This window comes from Bos taurus, chromosome 5 (genome assembly GCF_002263795.3).
Source record: "Bos taurus isolate L1 Dominette 01449 registration number 42190680 breed Hereford chromosome 5, ARS-UCD2.0, whole genome shotgun sequence".
In the NCBI taxonomy this organism is placed as follows: domain Eukaryota; kingdom Metazoa; phylum Chordata; class Mammalia; order Artiodactyla; family Bovidae; genus Bos; species Bos taurus.
The window spans coordinates 102,384,124-102,403,829 of record NC_037332.1 but is presented as its reverse complement, the minus strand read 5'-3'; the positions used below and the strand labels follow the sequence as shown (position 1 = coordinate 102,403,829).

Genomic DNA, 19,706 nt, shown 5'->3' with positions numbered 1-19,706 from the left:
AAATTCTTCGATGCTCAGCCTTCTTCACAGTCCAACTCTCACATCCATACATGACCACTGGAAAAACCATAGCCTTGACTAGATGAACCTTTGTTGGCAAAGTAATGTCTCTGCTTTTGAATATGCTATCTAGGTTGGTCATAACTTTTCTTCCAAGGAGTAAGCGTCTTTTAATTTCATGGCTGCAGTCACTATCTGCAGTGATTTAGTATATATTACCTCAAATTGCAAAACAGCTACACTAAAACCTAAGTCCCTAAGAACACGAGAATCCAATACGGAGTAAATGGAAGCCTTAAAGTATGAAGAAAAATTGCCAATCTAAAACTGTATATTCATAACTCAGTTGATAAAGAATCCACCTATAATGAGGGAGACCCTGGTTTTATTCCTGGGTTGGGAAGTTCTCCTGGAGAAGGGATAGGCTACCCACTCCAGTATTCTTGGGCTTCCCTGGTGGCTCAGATGATAAAGAATCCGCCTGCAATGTGGGAGACCTGGGTTCGATCCCTGGGTTGGGAAGATCCCCTGGAGGAGGGCATGGCAACCCACTCTAGTATTCTTGCCTGGAGAATGTCCCTGGACAGAGTAGCCTGGCGGGCTACAGTCTACTGCTGCTACTGCTACTGCTAAGTCACTTCAGTCGTGTCTGACTCTGTGCGACCCCATAGATGGCAGCCCAACAAGCTCCCCCGTCCCTGGGATTCTCCAGGCAAGAACACTGGAGTGGGTTGCCATTTCCTTCTCCAATGCATGAAAGTGAAAAGTGAAAGTGAAGTCACTCAGTCGTGTCCGACTCTTAGTGACCCCATGGACTGCAGCCTACCAGGCTCCTCTGCCCATGGGATTTTCCAGGCGAAAGTACTGGAGTGGGGTGCCATTGCCTTCTCCAGGGCTACAGTCTATGGGGTCACAAAGAGTCAGACACGACTGAATGACTAAACACAGCACATATTCAAAATACACTCTTTTAAAGAATAAAGCCCTGGAAAGTGACATCACAAAATTGATGTAGGAGACAGAACCTTCCATTTTCCCCAACAAAGATCAACAATTAAACATCTATCCATTGCAGGAGTTAATAGTCAGCCACCTGTTACTCTGTCTAAGCCATGAGAAAATCACCATGGGGAAAGAATAAAAGCAAAATACAGCAATACAGCATGACCCAAATAAAAGTACATTGGGTTGATTAGTTGGAGTAGTCATGCTCTACTAAGCTAAGGAAAAACATAGTGTGGACCTTGGAACGCTGGGTCAGTGCAAGTTCAGAACACTGCTTGTGGACATACTAAGATGCTTTCCCAAGGCATATGTGGGTCTATGACCTTTAGGTAGGTGATACCCCTTGTACAAGAAAATAACAAAGATAGTTCAAAGTAATCAATAATATGGGAGACTTGACAGGGGACACAGGAGGCTGACTTCATTATAGCACAAGAGATACTTTCTGCTTGCCAAGACACTAAATAAAATTCATGTGGCTCCAAGGAACAGGATTCTTGATCCAAGAGGTCCTGAGTCCCCCAGTCCCATCTTTAAAACTTTAATTTTGTCTCTGGTTTCTTTTTCCCAGACTGTGTGTCGACTACTTTCGATCCCTTCCTGCTGCTCTGGCCACAGCAATCTGTAAACAGAAACAATCTGGAATGACCTAGAGTTCTCTTAAGAAATTTTAGCAACAAAAATTCATCATTTTGCCAGCACCATTCCGCCCCCAAGTCAGCATTACTCAATGCCAAAAGAGTTCCCCTTGCCAGGAACTCCAGAGCAGGTTGAGTAACCAGGGTCCCAGCCTTGTGGAGCAACACTTGAAGGTGATGTTTCAGTTTCATCTCACCCATACCTGCAAAGCTGAGAGACACATATAAAGACCTGGAATAAGGAAGAAAAGAAAGGCCCATAGTAGCTGTCACACAGCAGGAACAATAGCAGTTCACGGTGTCCTGCCATGTAGACAAATTCAGCAGATCATGCCCCCGAGGAAACTAATGCTACAGATCTCTTGCAGATTTCACCAGCTTTATCCTACCCCAGTATACACACTCATTGACATCAGCACTCAGAATGTTTCCCCCTTCAGTTTCTCCAGATCCCAGGAATAGCACTTGCCACAAACTCAGTTCTCTGTGATTATATCAGTCCAAGTTCAGTTCAGTTCAGTTCAGTTCAGTCATTCAGTTGTGTCAGATGCTTTGTGACCCCATGGACTGCAGCATACCACGTCTCCCTGTCCATCATCAACTCCTGGAGTTTACTCAAACTCATGTCCATTGAGTCAGTGATGCCATCCAACCATCTCATCCTCTGTCGTCCCCTTCTCCTCCCGCCTTCAATCTTTCCCAGAATCAGGGTCTTTTCAAATGAGTCAGCTCTTAGCAACAGGTGGCCAAAGTATTGGAGTTTCAGCTTCAGCATCAGTCCTTCTAATGACTATTCAGGACTGATCTCCTTTAGGATGGACTGATTGGATCTCCTGCAGTCCAAGGGATTCTCAAGAGTCTTCTCCAACACCACAGTTCAAAAGCATCAATTCTTCGGTGCTCAGCTTTCTTTATAGTCGAACTCTTACATCTATACATGACTACTGGAAAAACCATACCCTTGACTAGATGAACCTTTGTTGGCAAAGTAATCTCTCTGCTTTTTAATAAGCTGTCTAGGTTGGTCATAACTATTCTTCCAAGAAGTAAGCATTTTTTAATTTCATGGCTGCAGAAACCATCTGTAGTAATTTTGGAGCCCCCCAAAAATAAAGTCTGTCACTGTTTCCACTGTTTCTCCATCTATTTGCCAGTGCAAGACACTACTCTAAACCCAAGGTGTGAATCCAACAACACATTAAAAAGATCATACACCATGACCAAGTGGGCTTTATCCCAGGGATGCAAGGATTCTTCAATATCTGCAAATCAATCAATGTAATACATCACATTAAAAAATTGAAAAATAAAAACCATATGATTATCTCAATAGATGCAGAGAAAGCCTTTGACAAAATTCAACATCCATTTATGATAAAAACTCTCCAGAAAGCAGGAATAGAAGGAACATACCTCAACATAATAAAAGCTATATATGACAAACCCACAGCAAACATTATCCTCAATGGTGAAAAATTGAAAGCATTCCTCTAAAGTCAGGAACAAGACAAGGGTGCCCACTTTCACCATTACTATTCAACATAGTTTTGGAAGTTTTGGCCATAGCAATCAGAGAAGAAAAAGAAATAAAAGGAATCCAAATTGGAAAAGAAGAAGTAAAACTCTCACTGTTTGCAGATGACATGACCCTCTACATAGAAAACCCTAAAGACTCCACCAGAAAATTACTAGAACTAATCAATGATTATAGTAAAGTTGCAGGATATAAAATCAACACACAGAAATCCCTTGCATTCCTATACACTAACAATGAGAAAACAGAAAGAGAAATTAAGGAAACAATTCCATTCACCATTGCAACAGAAAGAATAAAATACTTAGGAATATATCTACCTAAAGAAACCAAAGACCTATATATAGAAAACTATAAAACACTGGTGAAAGAAATCAAAGAGGGCACTAATAGATGGAGAAATATACCATGTTCATGGATTGGAAGAGTCAATATAGTGAAAATGAGTATACTACCCAAAGCAATTTATAGATTCAATGCAATCCCTATCAAGCTACCAACGGTATTCTTCACAGAGCTAGAACAAATAATTTCACAATTTGTATGGAAATAAAAAAAAAACCTCGAATAGCCAAAGCTATCTTGAGAAAGAAGAATGGAACTGGAGGAATCAACCTGCCTGACTTCAGGCTCTACTACAAAGCCACAGTTATCAAGACAGTATGGTACTGGCACAAAGACAGAAATATAGATCAGTGGAACAAAATAGAAAGCCCAGAGATAAATCCACACACATATGGACACCTTATCTTTGACAAAGGAGGCAAGAATATACAATGGATTAAAGACAATCTCTTTAACAAGTGGTGCTGGAAAAACTGGTCAACCACTTGTAAAAGAATGAAACTAGAACACTTTCTAACACCATACACAAAAATAAACTCAAAATGGATTAAAGATCTCAATGTAAGACCAGAAACTATAAAACTCCTAGAGGAGAACATAGGCAAAACACTCTCCGACATACATCACAGCAGGATCCTCTATGACCCACCTCCAAGAATATTGGAAATAAAAGCAAAAATAAACAAATAGGACCTAATTAAACTCAAAAGCTTCTGCACAATAAAGGAAACTATTAGCAAGGTGAAATGGCAGCCTTCAGAATGGGAGAAATAATAGCAAATGAAGCAACTGACAAACAACTAATCTCAAAAATATACAAGCAACTCCTACAGCTCAACTCCAGAAAAATAAATGACCCAATCAAAAAATGGGCCAAAGAACTAAATAGACATTTCTCCAAAGAAGACATACAGATGGCTAACAAACACATGAAAAGATGCTCAACATCACTCATTATCAGAGAAATGCAAATCAAAACCACTATGAGGTCCCATTTCACGCCAGTCAGAATGGCTGCGATCCAAAAGTCTATAAGCAATAAATGCTGGAGAGGGTGTGGAGAAAAGGGAACCCTCTTACACTGTTGGTGGGAATGCAAACTAGTACAGCCACTCTGGAGAACAGTGCGGAGATTCCTTAAAAAAAACTGGAAATAGAACTGCCTTATGATCCAGCAATCCCACTGCTGGGCATACACACTGAGGAAACCAGAAGGGAAAGAGACACGTGTACCCCAATGTTCATCGCAGCACTGTTTATAATAGCCAAGACATGGAAGCAACCTAGATGCCCATCAGCAGATGAATGGATAAGAAAGCTGTGGTACATATACACAATGGAATATTACTCAGCCATTAAAAAGAATACATTTGAATCAGTTCTAATGAGGTGGATGAAACTGGAACCTATTATACAAAGAGAAGTAAGCCAGAAAGAAAAACACCAATACAGTATACTAACGCATATATATGGAATTTAGAAAGATGGTAACAATAACCCTGTGTAGGAGACAGCAAAAGAGACACTGATGTATAGATCAGTCTTATGGACTCTGTGGGAGAGGAAGAGGGTGGGGAGAATTGGGAGAATGGCATTGAAACATGTATAATATCATGTATGAAATGAGTCGCCAGTCCAGGTTTGATGCACGATACTGGATGCTTGGGGCTGGTGCACTGGGACGACCCAGAGGGAGGGTATGGGGAGGGAGGAGGGAGGAGGGTTCAGGATGGGGAACACAGATATACCTGTGGCGGATTCATTTCGATATTGGCAAAACTAATACAATATTGTAAAGTTTAAAAATAAAATTAAATTAAAAAAAAAATAAACCCAAGGTGTGACCCCAACACCTTGCATGCACTCTTGGCTAGAGCCTCCAACTGTGCACTTGAATCCAATCAGCCTGACACCTGACAGCAGGCTCCACTGCAGTGTGCATGCCGAGGGGAAGACAGTGCAGCCACGAGAGAGCACACGGAGACCTAGAGTCCCCCAGGCTGCCAGGAAGCCCTTCGAAGGTCCCAGACATTGCTGCCTTCTTGGGCCCCCACCACTACATGTGTGTCTATAATTGGCAGCTCCCCTACACAGGCTAAACTTTGTACCACACACACACACACACACACATACACACGCACAACAAAACATAAAACAAATATGAGCAGAAAAATTTGCTAAAGAAATAGATTCCACCTCATTAGAACTGATTCAAATGTATTCTTTTTAATGGCTGAGTAATACTCCATTGTGTATATGTACCACAGCTTTCTTATCCATTCATCTGCTGATGGACATCTAGGTTGCTTCCATGTCCTGGCTGTTCAGTTCTAATGAGGTGGATGAAGCTGGAGCCTATTATACAGAGTGAAGTAAGCCAGAAAGAAAAACACCAATACAGTATACTAACGCATATATATGGAATTTAGAAAGATGGTAACAATAACCCTGTGTACGAGACAGCAAAAGAGACACTGATGTATAGAACAGTCTTATGGACTCTGTGAGAGAGGGAGAGGGTGGGAAGATTTGGGAGAATGGCATTGAAACATGTAAAATAACATGTAAGAAACGAGATGCCAGTCCAGGTTCGATGCACGATACTGGATGCTTGGGGCTGGTGCACTGGGACGACCCAGAGGGATGGTATAGGGAGGGAGGAGGGAGGAGGGTTCAGGATGGGGAACAGATGTATACCTGTGGCGGATTCATTTTGATATTTGGCAAAACTAATACAATTATGTAAAGTTTAAAAATAAAATAAAATTAAAATTAAAAAAAAAAAGAAATTTCCAGCCAGTTCCAAAGCACACAGGGAGTGCCCGCTAGCAGTCATAGCTGCTTCAGGTACCACGGATGTGGCCCTTACACTCCCCTGCCCCAAGTAATTACAGAGGGTGGGTTAGTCACATGATAATGCAATTTTAGGTAGCTGTGAAAAAAAAAAAAAAAAAAAAAGAAATAGATTCCATATTATAAAGATTTCCCAGAAAGAAAACTCCAACCTTGAAAGGCAAGCACTTACACAGAGCCCAGAAACAACTCCCATAGCTAGATAAAGGAAGAGAGGGCAGGAAGGAATGAGGACAGGAAGGAAGTGTAACACAGAGGCTGTGGTGAATGCAGAAGCTGACCTGGATTGTGACCCCAGTCTTCCCTCCTGCAGTCCTTGCTTGTTCATCATCTCATCATTTTGTTAGAAATGGTCTTACCATACTTTAAATGCTAGAAAATAGGTTTCTTAAACAAAGACTCCTACTGAAACTCAAATGCCCTTCAAAAATAACTATTTTTAATTGTAATACTATAATAAAAAGGATGGAAGAAAACTTATGAGATGAACAGGTTTATGACATAGATTGTGGCAATGATTTCTCAGATGTATACAGAGCTCCAAACTCATCAAGTTGTAAATATTAACTAGGTACAGCTTTTTGCAAGTCAGTCATACCTCAGTAATGGAGTTTTTAAAAAGGAGAATTGCTTTCTTAGCAACCTCAAGTGAAAGTGTTAGTTGCTCAGTCATGTCCAACTCTGTGACCCCAAGAGTTATAGCCCACTAGGCTCCTCTGTTCATGAAATTCTCCAGGCAAGAATACTGGAGTTGCCATTTTCTTTTCCAGGGGATCTTCCTGACCCAGAGATTGAACCCAGATATCCTGTATTGCAAGCAGATTCTCTACCATCTGAGCCACCAGAGAACCAGCCGTCTCAAGAGTATCATCAAAGATCTCCTAAAGGTGAGACTGGAAAAGATCACTTTCCCAATAATCTTCCCCAACAAAACACAAGGAGCTGATTGGCTGTGCCTGCTAAGAACCTACCGCAGATGTCCTCAGAGCTCCCCTGTCCCAAAATCTCAGCAGCTGGGAGGATCCTTTCCTGAGACCCAACCACCTCTATTAGGGACTTTGCTATGATATCTGATTATATTTTCCTCAATTCCAACTATTGTGGTGGGATTATGCCCAGGAAAATACCATCAAACATTCTGATAACAACTGGAACATCTCTGGTAAATACTGTGACCAGCACTTCCATTCTAGTTTACACCTTGGCTCAGGTCAAACACACATAGACAGAATTGAGTCCTTATTATGTATCATTTCAGGGTCTCTTAACCTCACTGTCCTTAGTTTTGCCCCAGCTTCTGTATTGTAATTGTCAAACTTCAGGTCTCCTGCAGCCTCAACATCTCCCCAAATAGGATGTGAGCTCTCTACCCAGGTATGCAAGTGAATCAGTGTGATGAGACCAGCCTGTGCCACATATCCCAAATCTTGTCCTCCCCTTACTTGACCTAGTGACCTTGAAATGCACCAGTGAAATGCCCTCATGCCTTTTCTTTCTGTAACTTCACCCTGATCCCAGTATTGTCACTTGTTCATGGGTCAGTTCCTAGAGAGAACTGTCTGCACCTGTCCTATATGCTCTCTTGTAGCTGCACATGTCTGACCATCTCATCCAAGAATACAGTAGGCTACCATGGTGAACCTAATTTATTGAGGTCCAATCCAACGGTTGTCCTTCATGAAACATTTGAGCTCAACCTTGTGCCTCCTATGACACACCACAGAGACTGGAGGGACCAGTGACCTATGGGTCAGGAGCCTTTCTCTCCAGGGACAAGCAAGACTGTATTCTTTTGAGCACCTGATGTTCAATGAATCACTGTGTAATATTCACCCAAGTGCGTTCTAAAGTCTGTGATCCACAGTCTCATAGTTACTCAGGGAATAAAACTGAAACTTTCCTGATGGGACCTACCCCCCACCCATCCACAGACCAGATAACACTTACCTGAGCAGACTGCTCCAGCATCCTTGTCATGGGAATGGCCCTCAGGACCATGGTCTTTAACAATAGGATAACTGCACTCGCTGACAGTTGACTCTGACCCTTTGCAGTAAATATAATGAAACCAAATGGGTCCAATTCCTGGTCCAAATTTAGCCCCTTTGGGAGCATCAACAGCAGCTCCACACCTCAGCTGTCTGCACACCACATGTGCCTCCTCCATGTTCCAATTGTAATCATTCACTGTCCCCCATTCTCCTTGGTGCTTCACTTCCATTCTCCCCTCACAGCGATGGTCTCCATCCATCAGCCTCAACTCCAGAGCTGCAAGAGAGACATAGAGGACACAGGAGAGATTTTAGGAGACAGTGCAGTGTTCTTCTAAGCATTAAAAAAAAAATCTTCTCTGTGAAGGGAAAAAAAGTCTCCATGAATAGCATTTGCTGATTCCTACAGTATATATCTTCCCACCATGGCCAACTCTAAGCCCCTAATGTGCCATCACTGAACCTGGAGCAGGAAGGGAGGCACCAGGTATTTCTCACAAGCCTGCAGAACCAACTCCAGGGACACCACTGAGGACAGGCCTTCAGAGACTCTGGATGCTTCCCTCCCTGTAGATGTCCTCAAGGCTACTAGGGTCCAGCTTCCCCATCTCAGTTACAGCTCACGGCCCAGGATCCAGGGAGGAATCCTCCCTTTGCTTCCATGTCCATACGGAGCATCTCATCCAGCTTAGGAACAGAGGGCTGAGGTAACAGGCTCTCAAGTGTCCCAATTATTCCTGCCACCTGGTGTTCACATCCTGGTATAATTCAAATGTCATATTTGAAAAATATTGGTTGAGAATTTTCCAGAATTGCTGACAGATACCAAGTCTTACAGTGAATAAGTGCAACAAAACTCAGGGAACACATATGAAAAGCAATTAATTTGTAGATTCATCACAGATGTAAACACCACTCATGTTTAGTGATAAATAAAATTCTCTTTTTCTGAACACATGGAAATACTAACACGTCCTTGCCTGTTTGAAAGGAAGAATGACCATGTGATCTGTCTTATGCAATAAAGTAGGATAACAAAAGATGTCATTTCCACAGAGAAACATCTAAGAGCCAATGTATTTTCTACCACAGCAGATCCTGTAGGGTTGTGTTGAAGTGGTAGAGTAATAAGATGATGGGACATTCAACAACATGGGGGTTTTAAAAATTATGATAGGCAGAGGCCTTGTCAAACTGAATAGAATATATCTTGTAAGGATAAATTTAGCTATTTGTAAATACTTTATCACCTACCTCATTCTTGCTAAAGTAGTAAGTAATAACACAAAATTAACAAAGAGAAAAATATTAACATGGACACTTAGTGCACCTCACCTGAAATTGAAAAACATCTGTGCTAACACCTAAAATTGCTAAGAACATGAGAAGTCAATGTAGAGTAGACTGAAGCCTGCTGCTGCTGCTGCTGGTGCTGCTAAGTCACTTCAGTCGTGTCCGACTCTGTGCGACCCCATAGACGGAAGCCCACCAGGCTCCCCTGTCCTTGGGATTCTCCAGGCAAGAACACTGGAGTGGGTTGCCATTTCCTTCTCCAATGCATGAAAGTGAAAAGTGAAAGTGAAGTCACTCAGTTGTGTCCGACTCTTCGTGACCCCCTGGACTGCAGCCCACCAGGCTCCTCCGTCCATGGGATTTTCCAGGCAAGAGTACTGGAGTGGGGTGCCATTGCCTTTTCTGAGACTGAAGCCTAGATGTGCTATAAAAAAAAAAAATACCAATCTAAAACTTTATATTAAAAACCATTGTTTTAAACAATAAGACCTGGAAAGTGACATCATGAAAATGATGATGTAGTAAACAGCAGCCTCCATCCCCCTCCAGAGAGATCAACAATTCAACAGCTATCCACAAACAAATACATATATCTGGTATTTCTGGAGTCCACTTAAGAAATTCTGGCAACACAAAGACATTATCATTTTGCCAGCATCATTCCATCCACCTTGACAAAATTGTTTGATGCCAAAAGAGTTCCCCTTGCCAGGAACATGAGAGAAGGATGAATAATCAGGTTACTAGCCTTGTGGGGAAACTTATGAAGGTCATGCTTCAGTTTCACCTCTCCCAGACCTGCAAAGCTGAGACACATGTAAAGACCAGAAATAAGAAAGAAAAGAAGGGGCCACAGTAGCTACTACACAACAGGAACAACAGCAGTTCATAGTATCCTGCTCTGTAGACAAATTCAGCAGATCAGGTCCCTGAAGAAACTAATGCTACAGACCTCTTGATGATTTCATCAGCTTTATTCTACCCTGGTATACACATTCACTGACATCAGCACTCACAGTGCTTCCCCTTTCAGTTCCTCCAGATCCCAGGAATAGCGCTTGCAACAAGCTCAGTTCTCTGTGATTGTAACAGTGCAAAACACTACTCTAAACCCAAGGTGTGACCCCCAACACCATGCATGCACTCATGGCTAGAGCCTCCAACTGTGCACTGGAATCCCATCAGCCTGACACCTGTCAGCAGGTTCCACTGCAGGGTGCATGCCCAAGGGAAGACAGTGCAGCCATGGGAGAGCACACCAAGAGCTAGAGCTCCACAGGCTGCCAGGGAGCCCTTCTATGGCCCAGGCCCTTATTGCCTTCTTGGGTCCCCACCACTACATGTGTATCTATAACTGGCATCTCCCCCACATAGTCTAATTCTGGCACCAAAGAAAAAAAAAGAGAGAGAGAGAGATGTCTGCATAGCCCTGTATTTACTAAAGATATAGATTCCATATTATAAAAATTTCTTACAGTGTAAAGTGCAACCTTGAAAGGCCAGAACTTCCACAGAGCTCAAAAACAACTCCCGCATAAAGATAAAAAAAAGAAGTCAGGAAGGAATGAATGTGACACAGAGGCTGTGGTGAATGTGGGAGTGGACTTGGACCTCTCCAGGGCCAAGCATGTCCCTATAATCCTTTAAATACTTAACATTCAAAGAATTATTCTGTGAGTGCAATCTTCACCCAAGTATGTTCTAAAGTCTATGATCCATAGTATCATAGCTACTCTGGAAATGAGACTAAGGCTTTTCCTGATGGGGATCCCCTCCCAGACCAGACAGGACTTACGTGAGCAGACTGCTACCACATCCTGGTCATGGGAAAGGCCCTCAGGATGATAGTCTTTGAGAACAGGATAAGTACAGGCTGTGAGGACTAACTCTGTCCCTTTGCAGTAAATATACTGAAACCAAATGGGGCCAATCCCTGGTCCAAAATGAGCCCCCTGGGAGCATCAATGGCAGTTCCACACCCCAGCTGTCTGCACACCACAGCTGCCTCCTCCAAGTTCCAGTTGTGATCATTCACTGTGCCCCATTCTCCTTGGTGCTTCACTTCCACTCTCCCCTCACAGCGGTGGGCTCCACCCATCAGCCTCACCTCCAGAGCTGCAAGACAGACATAGACATGGGACACAGGAGAGATTTTAGCAGACCATGCAATGAAGTGCTGGTAATTATTAAAATATGAATACTCTGATGTCTGAAAAAAATCCCTGTGAATAGCATTTGTTGATTTCCATGGTATAAACATTCCCACTATGGCCAAGTTTTAGCTCCCAATGTGCCATCACTGAGCATGGAACAGGAATGGAGACACCTGGTATCCTTCATGAGCCCGTGGAATCAGCTCCAGGGACACCACCAAGGACAGGCCTTCAGAGACTCTGGATGTTGCCCTCTTTGTAAATGTGCCCAAGGCTACTAGGGCCCAGCTTTCCTGTCTCAGTTACAGCTCATGGCCCAGGATCCAGGGAGGAATCCTCCCTCTCCTTCCCTTGTCTATCAGGAGCATCTCATCCAGCTTAGGAACAGAGGGCTAGGGTAATAGGCACTAGTCTCCCAATTATTCCTGCCACCTTGTGTTCATGGCTCTGTGTAATCCCCACACTCAAATGTATCTAGTAACATGCATCTAACAAATGTAATTTGGCAAAGTGATGGGACGTCACTTAAGAGATTGTTTCAAGATGACCATGGTTTCCCTTGTTGACCTTTCTTGCTCTCTCATTTGCTCTAGTTAAAACAGCTGCCATGAGTGAACTAATAGTGGAAAGACCCTGATGACGAGGAAAGAAGTCAGGCCTCTAGTCAACAGCCAACTAGGCATTGAGATTCCAAGTTACCCAGTCTGCCAAGTTCTGTAATCTGCCCACATCCAGATGAGTACATTTAGACAATATGTACCTCTGGTTGAACCTTCAGATAATTGCATGCTTGTGAGACATCCTGAGTCAGAGGACCCAAGTAAGCCATGTCTATTCCTGGCCCATATAAGGTGTGAGATACTAGGTGTTTGCTGACTGAAGCTCCCAAGTTTAGCACTAACTTGTAATGCAGGGCTTCCCTCCAGAATCAGAAGACAGGGAGTGAACAAGCTGGAGGTGATGAGCCTTCACTGCTTCATCCAGATGAGACTCCCTCCTGTGTGACCAGGTCTGCTGTCTGGTCCCATCTGTAACTGGGATCCAAACCACCTCTCTATGCCACATCAGGTCTCACCCAGTGTCCCAGGCTCCTGCCTTCCTGTCAGAAACTGAGAAGTGAGTTTCATGAGACTTTGAATCAGCTCCATTAGCTCAGAGTTCAGGTCAAAAAGTGAGAATCTTTCTTATAATATAAGGAAAATTGGTCCCTGGGGCACCATTCCCACTGCTCAGGTCTATGCAATGCCCCATGTGCTCTCACTCCAGAAACAGAAGTGGTGCATCACAGAGGGAATATCTTGGGAAATGATGAACCAGAGAAGATACTGGTGTATAGACAGCTCAGGCCAGAGTCTACCAGAAAATAGCATAGACTGGCTGGTTAAATAGCAGCAATTCATTTATCTTATCAAGTTCTAGAGGCTGATAAGTCCAAGATCATGGTGCTGGCAAGGCAGTGCTCATTCTTAAACCTCTTTTCTTTGCTTACAGGCTGAAGGTCTGTAAATTTGGCCTTTCCTAGGACATGTGCACTTAGAGAGAGTGAGGGAGACCTGTCTCTTCCTTTTTCTGTAATGTCACCTATTAAATTAAGGCCACACTTTTATGACTTTAAATAACCTCAGTTGCCTCCTAAAGGCCCTATCTCCAACAGTGATAGTGGAGTCTAGATCTTCAAGACATACACCATGGAGGGACACAGTTCAGTCCACTGACCTGTGGAGGCTCATGTTCAGAAAGAAATAACAATACAAGAGGAAGTGAAGGAGACAGTAGACACAGGGAGACATCTGAAGATGCTTCTCAGATGTTTTAGAATCTGACACTAAAGTGAGAGTGAAGGATTGACATAGGACCCTGAAAGTTCACTAGAAGCTAGTTTTATTAATAATAAAATTATCTAGGGAGATTGGTTCAAGATGGCAGCATAGAAGGACATGTGCATGCTCATGTCCTTCAGCAAGAGCACTAAAATCGCAACTAGATGTTGAACAACCATCAACAGGAGGCTGCTGGAACACAGTCAAAAAAGATACCCCATATCCAAAAACAAATCAGAAGCCACAACAAGATGGTAGAAGGGGTGCAATCACAATAAATTCAATCCTATACATGCCCAGTGGGCAACACATAAACTGGAGTACAATAATATCAAAGAATGTCTCACACTGTTGGAAAGGCTCTGAGCCTTATGCCAGGCTTCCCAGCCTGGGGATCCAGCAAAGGACTGGGAATCCCCAGAGAATTTGACTTTGAAGACCAATGGGATTTGACTGCAGGACTTCCACTGGACTACAGGAAACAGAGACTCCACTGTTCTGTTCAGTCACCCAGTCACCTCCGACCCTTTGAGACCCCATGGACTGCAGCATGATAGGCATCCCTGTTCATCACCAGCTCCCGGAGCTTGCAACCTCATGTCCATCGAGTCAGTGATGCCATCCAACCATCTCATCCTCTGTTGTCCCCTTCTCCTCCTGCCTTCAGTCTTTCCCAGCATCAGGGTCTTTTCAAATGAGTCGGTTCTTCGCATCAGGTAGCCAAAGTACTGGAGTTTCAGCTTCAGCATCGGTCCTTCAAAAGAATATTCAGGACTGTTTTACTTTAGGATGGACTGATTTGATCTACTTGCAGTCCTAGGGACTCTCAAGAGTCTTTTCCAACACCACAGTTCACAAGCATCAATTCTTCAGCACTCAGCTTTGTTCATGGTCCAACTCTCACATGCATACTGACTATTGGAAAAACAGTACCTTTTACTGGATAGACCTTTGTTGGCAAAGTCATGTCTCTGCTTTTTAATATGCTGTCTAGGTTGGTTATAACTTTTATTCCAAGGAGCAGGTGTCTGTTAACTTCATGGCTGCAGTCATCATCTGCAGTGATTTTAGAGCCCCCCAAAATAAAGTGTCTCAGTTTCCATTGTTTCCCTATCTATTTGCCATGAAGTGATGGGACTGGATACCATGATCTTAGTTTTCTGAATGTTGAGTTTTAAGCCAACTTTTTCACTCTCCTCTTTCACTTTCATCAAGAGGCTCTTTAGTTCTTCTTCGCTTTCTGCCATAAGGGTGGTGTCATCTGCGTGTCTGAGGTTATTGATATTTCTCTCAGCAATCTTGATTTCAGCCTGTGCTTCATGTAGTCCAGTATTTCTCATGATGTACTCTGCATATAACTTAAATAAGCAGGTTGACAATATACAGCCTTTACGTATTCCTTTCCCTATTTGAAACCAATCTGTTGTTCATGTCCAGTTCTAATGGCTTCTTGACCTGCATACAGATTTCTCAGGAGGCAGATAAGGTGGTCTGGTATTGCCATCTCTTTAAGAATTTTCCACAGTTTGTTGTGATCCTCACAGTCCAAGGCTTTGGCGGTCAGTAAAGCAAAAGTAAATGTCTTTCTGGAACTCTCTTGCTTTTTCAATGATCCAAAGGATGTTGGCAATCTGATCTCTGGTTCCTGTGTCTTTTCTAAATCCAGCTTGAACATCTGGAAGTTCTCAGTTCACGTACTGTTGAAGGTTGGCTTGGAGAATTTTGAGCGCTACTTTGCTAGTGTGTAAGATGAGTGCAATTGTGCAGTAGTTTGAACATTCTTTGGCATTGCCTTTCTTTGGGATTGGAATGAAAACTGACTTTCTCCCGTCCTATGACCACTGCTGAGTTTTCAAAATTTGCTGGCATATTGAGTGCAGCACTTTCACAGCATCATCTTTTAGGATTTGAAATAGCTCAACTGGAATTCCATCACCTCCACTATCTTTGATCATAGTGATGCTTCCTAAGGTCCGCTTGACTTCACATTCCAGGATGTCTGGCTCTAGTTGAGTGATCACATCACTGTGGCAGGACACAGAGAAAATCTACATGCACCAGGATACAGGGGAAAGGAGCAGTGACCACAGGAGACTCAGCAAGACCTAGTGCTGGAAGATCTCCTGCAGAAGTGTAGGCCAGCTGTGGCTCACTACAGGGATGAGGTTCCTGTTAGCAGCAGTCTCGGGAAGTGTCCCTTGGTGTGAAACCTCTTGGAGGTCACTACTAACCTTACTATAAAAACCTGTAGACTCCAGAGGTGGGTCACTTCAGGCCAAACAAGTAGCAGGGAGGGAGTGCAGCCCCACCCATCAACAGGCAATCAGATAAAAGTTTTACTGATCGAGGCCCTGCCCACCAGAGCAAGGCCCAGTTTTTCCCATAGACAATCTTCCATCAGGAAGCTTGCATAAGCCTCTTAGCCTCATCGACCAGATGGCAGACAGAAGGTGCAAGAATAAATACAATCCCACAGCCACCAGGAAAAAAAAAAAAAACCACAGAAAGTTAACCAAAGTGAAAAGGATTAAAACAGGATTAAGTTTAAGGAACCAGAAATCAAATTGCCAACAACCCTTGGATCATTGAAAAAGCAAAAGAGTTCCAGAAAGACATCTACTTCTGCTTTATTGACTATGCCAAAGCCTTTGACTGTGTGGATTGCAAGGAACAATGGAAAATTCTTAAAGAGTTGGAAATATCAGACCCCCTGACCTGCCTCCTGAGAAATCCGTAAGCAGGTCAAGAAGCAACAGTTAAAACTGGACATGGAACAACAGATTGGTTCCAAATCAGTAAAGGAGTACATCAAGGCTGTATATTGTCACCCTGCTTATTTAACTTATATGCAGAGTATATCATGAGAAATGCTGGACTGGATGAAGCACAAGCTGGAATCAAGATTGCTGGGAGAAATATCAATAACCTCAGACACGCAGATGCAACCACTCTTATGGCAGAAAGCGAAGGAGAACTAAAGATCCTCTTCATCAAAGTGAAAGAGGAGAGTGGAAAAGTTGGCTTAAAACTCAGCATTCAGAAAAATAAGATCATGGCATCTAGTCCATGATCTTCACGTTATAAACCTCTGCCTCGATGTTAGGATTTTGCAGTTCTGTGAAGATTTTTCCCCCCTTTTCTTTTTTTTTTTTAACTTTAATTTTTTAAGCCTTTTTTAAAATTTTACTTATGTATTTTATTTAACTGAATATATCAAAAAAATATCATTTCAATATGTTTTTAAATTTTTTTATTATTATTATTATTTTTTTAATTTTACAATATTGTATTGGTTTTGCCATGGAGAAGGCAATGGCACTCCATTCCAGTACTCTTGCCTGGAAAATCCCATGGATGGAGGAGCCTGGTAGGCTGCAGTCCATGGGGTCGCTAAGAGTCGGACAAAACTGAGCGACTTCACTTTCACTTTTCACTTTCATGCATTGGAGAAGGAAATGGCAACCCACTCCAGTGTTATTGCCTGGAGAATCCCAGGGACGGGGAAGCCTGGTGGGCTGCCATCTATGGGGTCACACAGAGTCGGACACGACTGAAGTGACTTAGCATAGCATAGCATTGGTTTTGTCATACATCAACATGTATCCTCCACAGGTGTACACGTGTTCCCAATCCTGAACCCCGCTCCGACCTCCCTCCCCATACCATCCCTGGGTCATCCAGTGCACCAGCCCCAAGCTTCCTTGTATCCTGCATCCAAGTATCACATCCAAGTTTCTAATGTGGCTCAGATTAAATACATTCAGACCGGATTGAGCCATTATTGTGTATCATTTTAAGTTCTCTTAACCTCGTTGCCCTTATTTGCTACAGTTTCTGTGTTGTAATTATCAAAGTTTAAGTTTTCCTGCAGCCTCAACATCCCACAAATAGAATGTAAGCTCCCTACTAAGGTGAGCACGTGCACCAGTGTGATAAGACTATCCTCTGCCCAAATCCCCCTTCTTATCTTCCCCTGTGACCTAGTGACCTTCCAACGCACCAATGAAAGTCCCTGAAACATTTTCACTGTAACAACACTTGGACCCCGAATACTGTCCCTTGTCTATGGGTCTTCACTCTTTCATGTCACTGCTTCGTTGAGCCTGTTCTATTGGCACCCCCCCCCACGTGCCCACCTGATAACACTCTCTCTAGGACCTGTGAGTATAATAAACTATATTTGCCTGCACCCCTCTTCTATCCCCCATTGTAGCCACACTTGTCTGACCATCTCATGGAAGAATACAACAGGCTACCATGATGAACCTAATTCATAGAGGTCCAACCCAGCAGCTGTATGTGTATGAAACATTTGAGCTCACCTCCTTGCCTCCTAGGGCACATCACAGAGACTGGTGGGTCCAGGGACTATGTGTCTAGAGACTTTTTCCCCAGGACCAAGTAACTCCTGGTGTTCCTTTGAGCACCTAATGTTCAAGGAATCACTGTTTGACTGAAGTCTTAACCAAAGAATGTACTAAAGACTGTGATCCATATCCTCATATTATTCCCAGAAAGACATTGAGACTTTTCCTGCTGGGCATCCCCTCCCAGACCAGACATGCCTTACCTGATCAGACTGCTTTGGCATCCCCATGATGGGAAAGGCCCTCAGGATGATGGTCTTTAAGAGAAGGATAACTACACTCCGTGAGTGATGATTCTGTCCCATTGCAGTAAATGTGGTGAAACCAAATGGGGCCAATCCCTTGTCCAAAATGAGCCCCTCTGGAAGCATTAATGGCAGCTCCACACTCCAGTTCTCTGCACACCACAGCTGCCTCTTCCAAGCTCCAATTCTGGTCATTCACTGTGCCCCATTCTCCTTTGTGCTTCACTTCCACTCTCCCCTCACAGCTGTGGGCTCCATCCTTCAACCTCACCTCCCGAGCTGCAGAGGGACAAGGACACAGGATACAGGAGAGATTTCAGAAGACCATGCAGTAGTATACTGGTTAAGTATTTAAAAATGGAATATCTGATCTCTGAAAAAAATCCTTGTGTTCAGCATTTCTTGACTTCTGTGGTAAAAATATTCCAACCATGGCCAACTCGAAGCCCCCAATGTGCCATCACTGAACCTGGAGCAGGAAGGGAGGCACCAGGTGTTTCTTACAAGCCTGTAGAACCAGCTCCAGGGACACCACCGAGGACAGGCCTCCAGAGACTCTGGATGCTGCCCTCCCTGTAGATGTGCCCAAGGTGACTAGGGCCCAGCTTCCCCATCTCAGTTACAGCTCATGTCCCAGGATCCAGAAAGTAATCCTCCCTTTTGTTCCCTGTCCCCTAGGGAGCATCTCATCTAGCTTAGGAACAGAGGGCTGGGGTAATAGGCTCTCAAGTGTCCTGGTTGTTTCTGCCACCTGGTCTTCACATCCTTGAGTAATTTCCACACTTGAATGTATTTAGTAACATCCATCTAACAAATGGAATTTGGCAACAGTAATGAGATGTCACTTAAGAGATTAGGCTTCAAAGAAATGCTCGTTTCCCCTTGTGCTCTATCTTGCGCTTTTAGGCTAGCTCTGACGAAGCCAGCTGCCATGTTGTGAGCTATGTATGAAGAGACCCTCATGACAAGGAATGGAGACAGGTCTCTAGCCAACAGCCAGCAAGGGGCTGAGACTCTCAGTTCAACAGTTCACCAAGGTCTGAATGGTGTCACCATCCAGGTGAGTAAGTTTGGGTGATATCAACCCCTGGTTGATAGATCAAATGAGCGCATCCTTGTGAGACTTCATGAGTCAGAGGATCCAGATAGGACATGTCAGTTCCTGGCCCACAGAAAATGTGAGATACTAGGTGTTTGCTGCTTAAGCTGCCAAGTTCAGCACTAATTTGTTGCACAGCAACACATAACTAATGCAGAGCTTCCCTACAGTCAGAAGACCAGGGGTGAACAAGCCAGAGGTTTATACATGTGCCAACTGCTTCTTCCAGATGAGACTTCTTCTTGTGTGACCAGGTCTGCAGCCTGGTCCCACCTGGAACTGGGACCCAAACTACCTCTCTCTGTCTCATCAGGTCTTACCCAGTGTTCCAGGCTTCTGCCTTCCTGTCGGGAACTGAGAAGT

General features: G+C 43.5%; 1 protein-coding gene across 1 annotated transcript in view; it reads right to left on the bottom strand.

Annotated features, from left to right (window-relative positions):
- The window catches only part of LOC786796 (antigen WC1.1), a 118,566-nt gene extending 99,932 nt beyond the window's left edge, over nucleotides 1-18,634 (bottom strand). The window contains 3 exon segments of the mRNA XM_059887262.1: nucleotides 8,323-8,643; nucleotides 11,455-11,774; nucleotides 18,203-18,634. Coding sequence (XP_059743245.1) covers nucleotides 8,323-8,626 — 304 coding nt within the window. The 5' untranslated portion in view covers nucleotides 8,627-8,643; nucleotides 11,455-11,774; nucleotides 18,203-18,634.
- Nucleotides 18,635-19,706: the final 1,072 nt, after the last annotated feature.